The sequence below is a fragment of the Toxorhynchites rutilus genome, chromosome 3 (genome assembly GCF_029784135.1).
Source record: "Toxorhynchites rutilus septentrionalis strain SRP chromosome 3, ASM2978413v1, whole genome shotgun sequence".
NCBI lineage: Eukaryota > Metazoa > Arthropoda > Insecta > Diptera > Culicidae > Toxorhynchites > Toxorhynchites rutilus.
Window position 1 is genome coordinate 228,354,004 of NC_073746.1, and position 4,459 is coordinate 228,358,462.

The 4,459-nt window shown below is 40.3% G+C and overlaps 1 protein-coding gene across 1 annotated transcript; it reads right to left on the minus strand.

The window, feature by feature from the left end:
* Positions 1 to 677: 677 nt before the first annotated feature.
* LOC129775707 (peroxisomal N(1)-acetyl-spermine/spermidine oxidase) lies at positions 678 to 3,994 on the minus strand. The gene is made up of 3 exons (XM_055780734.1): positions 3,578 to 3,994; positions 1,935 to 3,230; positions 678 to 1,869 (listed from the first exon to the last, which is right to left on the minus strand). The coding sequence occupies exons 1-3, from the start codon at positions 3,797 to 3,799 to the stop codon at positions 1,687 to 1,689; spliced, it is 1,701 nt and encodes a 566-aa protein (XP_055636709.1). The 5' UTR covers positions 3,800 to 3,994; the 3' UTR covers positions 678 to 1,686.
* Positions 3,995 to 4,459: the final 465 nt, after the last annotated feature.

The following is a 4,459-nucleotide window of genomic DNA, read 5'->3' on the forward strand; positions in this document are numbered from 1 at the left end:
GATCTCAGCTGGGTGAGCATTCACCGGAGATGCGTTTGCGTTCGCAATTGCAAATTTCTTGCCGATTAGGAACTTCCTAGAAAATTTGTCAACGAAAACGAACTTGAACTTGCTTGTTGTCTTTTGTTGACTTGTTTTGTTGTTTTTTTCTTGTCCTTTTCGTCGTCCATGAATGAGCATTCTTGATATTTGTCAAAACCTTGCTGTACAACTTTTGAACGTGTGTTTTTCATGCTAGATTTTGTTTACGCAAGTAAAGAACAATAATATTCACGCCGATGGATTCTCTGAACAGTAATTAGATCGGAATTACATTTTTTTTGGCAACATCAGCTTCCGAGAGCCTTGAATTTCTACAACCGTCGATTGTAGTTTTCCGTTAACGAAAACGTTTGAGGACACGATAGAATTAGCCAATTTCAATGGAGTTGCAATTTTTACACGAATTTGCTATGAGAGTGTACAAAATCCATTACTAGTGCAAAAGTAATTGTGATGTAATTTTTTCCACTGAAAGAAAACTTTGAGAAAAAAAAACTGGTATCAAAACATTGCAGAACTGATTACTAAAGGCGTTGCTAATTCCGGATCCTTGGTGATAAGAGCTTTTTTGGGTAAACCTATACAACGAGAAGTCGGGTCAATCGCCAGTGAAGAAGAGAAGTGATATTTCCAAGTTTGATTTAAATGTTTTTCAATTTATTATCTTTAGCAAAATACTATCGTCTTTCAGTTGTCGCTGCTTCCTCCAATCTCTGCCGATCCTGACAAGTCTTGTAATCACATTATGCGTTGTCTGAAATCCTCTAAACTACAATTAGAAATCATTATGATGAACTAGCGAACATTGCGCCACGATTTCAACTATTGATCGGATCGCTGTCTCTTTGTCCTTTCCAAAGAATCGCCGGTATTAGTATTGGCTTGCGTCTGTGTAGATATGGGCAATTTAAGCGGTCCTAGATCTTACTTTTGTTTAAGTAGTTGTTGATTTTAAGCTTCTATTTGTAACCTCTACACAAAACCATCTCTAACTTTGCACTTTGCATAGATGAAGTGGTAAAAATAAATAACTAAACTTCCAACAGTTCCGTTCCATAACATACACTCACTACACATTTGGGTTGATGCCACTAAATGAGAGGACTAGATAAAACAAAACAATTGGGTAATAAGTTAATACAAAATTGTGTCTATAAACGGGGTCGTATATGCAATTACAGAGGATTAAAGTAGCGGAAATGTTTGATAACGTAAAGAGTTTTTGGTTAGGATGAATGAAATCTCAAGCACGAATTCAGAATCAGAATTGATTTGGTGAAGCCATGTGAGCTATCAAATATCAAATAATGTTATGCATAGTAACCATTCGCTTATAATTTGTTGTATTTAAATCTATAACTTCAGTCTAGCTGTATTTGTCATTCCTATCGATAAAAAGGAAACACAAAGTAACGTGTTTTGATATCGTAGATCGTGGGAAATAATAACAACCGATGTTCCGATCTTTGTACTCGAAACGAGCGAAACACGTGATGTATAACAACGAAAATTGAACACAAATTGAAACTGAATACAGTCGAAATGCCGCCACATAATGCAATGCGGGAAAGAAAAGTGTTGATAAACGGGGACGAAGAAACAAATGCTAAAACCACAAAAGGCATCGAGGAAAGCGCGAGTTCACTATTCCAGCGCAATGCCTTGAATCCACGAGCTGAGATCACTGCTGTCCGATTCCATTACAATCTCCTGGGGTGAATCAGGCGTCAGCAGGATTTGAGCAGCCGTTCGACCACTCAGATACGCACCATGCACCGTGGAGTAAAAGTTGGAGTGCGTATGCTCGCCGGCAAATAGCACCGATGGCTGTCGAGGAATGAAAATAGTTATTGCCTGAGTAGTCTTTTTTATGATTTACGCATAATACAAACCTTTGACTGATGGGGACTAGCATAGAGAGGCTGTGCAATATTGTCGATATCGTCCTGGCATGCGCCGACAGCTATTGCCGTGTAGGAACCGCGACTATATGGCTGTTTGCTCCAGCTTGTGCACACACATCGCTTTGGTTTTGGAATGAATGGATCTTTGAGGAACCTTCGCAGGATTTCGGTGCACTTTTCGGCGACTAACTCATGCGAGAGACTTTCCATATACTCGGCTTCTTGGCCGGATATCCAGCCCAGAAGAAGTGTGTCCGATACTTTGGAGAAAGAATAAATCTTCTTGAACCAATTGGATTTCATGTACTCTTCTTGATCACCGTCGGATCCAGCGTCGACGTTCTCCCAAAGGAACATGATTTCACTAATTTTAGTATTCAGAAAGGGTCGATCGTACTCTAGGAATATTTTGTCCACGGTTCCGTATAGCAGTGAATCTATCGATTCTAGTTTGAATTGTGGCAGACTAGGTGAGAACATGGTTCGACCATGCTCTTTCAGCACGCCGAGTGGAATACTGCAGATTACATGATCCGCTTCGTAAATAGCGCCATTTTTGCAAACAATTTGAACGTTCGACGTGCAGTGCTTTAAGCTATCTTCTATTGGATCACTAGTGCTAGGGTTGCTATTGATCGGTACATCCGTTACGGTTTTGTCCGAATCATCTGAGTCGATGTCATCTTCATCCTCCTCGGGGATTGTATCTGTGTTATTATTGCCAGAGTGATTCCGGCCTTTTCGTTTCCAATGAATGGTTTGCACTGGACATGAGAGCACGATATTTTCTTTTGGTAACGTATCGCACAACGGTTTCAAAATGGAGCTATACCCGGAGGGCAACACAATATTGCCCCCCTGTAGTTCCGTGTAGCTTCCTAACTCTAGTAAATCAATCTCGTCCATGTTGTGACAGCCGGTGATGCATGTTTCCCGTTTCAACAAGCACTCGAATATCAACTTTTTCAGATGTTTCTCCTTCTGATCGTCGATGTTGTTCAAGTACAATTCGGCCTCCAAATTGATGTGCTCTCCGACGCTATGAATGTCCGGCGGTGGGAGGTACTGACACAGGAAGTACTCTTCACACCGCCGCAGGAAACAAATGTACGCCTCGTATATTTCCTGCAGAATCTGAAAGGGCACTTGTCTTCCATCTTCGGTAGCGGCAACCACTTTATGAGGCTTCGGTATGTTTATGATACTGATTAGACCGTGCTGCATGGCGAGTTCGAACATGGGATTGCCGAGCACTCCATGAATCCAGTTCGCTCCGAGTTCAACCTAAAAATGTACAAACGGTTGTTAAAATGCAAATAGGTTACGGATTGTTGCACAATATTTGAATCAAGGACATTATTTAGTATCTTCGAATCGAGATCATTAATCTTTGTTATATGTGATTCACTCAAAATGCAGCATACTTTGTCATTAATCTTATCTATTGCGTACGTGAGAAAAAATAAGCAACTGAAACCAAACAACCTGACAATCAATATTAGCTGCATGCCTTAAACGTCCTTACATAAGCTTCAAAAACTGCAAAATTGTCTCGTCATAACAATCCATTACCCCCCTCAACCATAGCATGCATAGGGCCAGAATTCCCATCAACTCCAACTGCTGATTACCTTTTGGGATCCCATTTCGATTCCGACAATTCTCCCTCCCACCCGGCTTCGCGCTTCCAGGATCGTGAAATCCGTGCACCCGTTCTTAACCAGATGATTTGCCGACGAGAGCCCAGCCATCCCAGCACCGATTATTATCACTTTGTATTTTCGTTTCTGCTGCGGTGGTTGAATCTGGGAATTTTCCTTCTTAGCCGTGGGCTGCCCATGACCATCACCCATGTTTCACCGAGCCGTTGGATATTCTCACATGAACACGGAAAGTTACTAAGTACACGGATTTTCCGGAGATTTTCCAGCCGGAGGAAAACAGGGAAAATGAAATTGACAGCAGTGAATTTTCGATTTTTCACCTCTCTTCATCGGACAAAATCTGTCTGTTATGCACGAACAAAAATATGTTTTGACGTTTTTTTCAGCTCAGTGGAATACCAAAAAGGAATCGGCGTTGTTCACTGTCAGTGTTATGCATTTTTTAACCCTCCTGTACTTGCGTGCAAAATCATAACACGTATACTCGCGCACGGTGTCACAGATCGAGAATTGAACTTCTCTGTAATGTTGCCATTGTGTATTTTCAGGCTTTATTGGCATTTATTTCAAGAAGAGGGTATGATTGAATAAAAAACTCAAAAAAATATGTTTTCTTCGTCTTTATTATGTTCTAATAGTCATCTAATTCAGCTACCTCAAAATAGAGTAATTTTTGATACTCCAACACAAATAACGAATATCGAATTTTTCACTATTATTAATTAAAAGTAGGCAACTGAATATAATTCATGGCAGAATAAAGAGCTATAAAATGACATAAAAACATATCAATTGATTGTGGTTTCATTGGAGTAAGAATCAGAACATAGCATAGCTGAATGCTCGAAA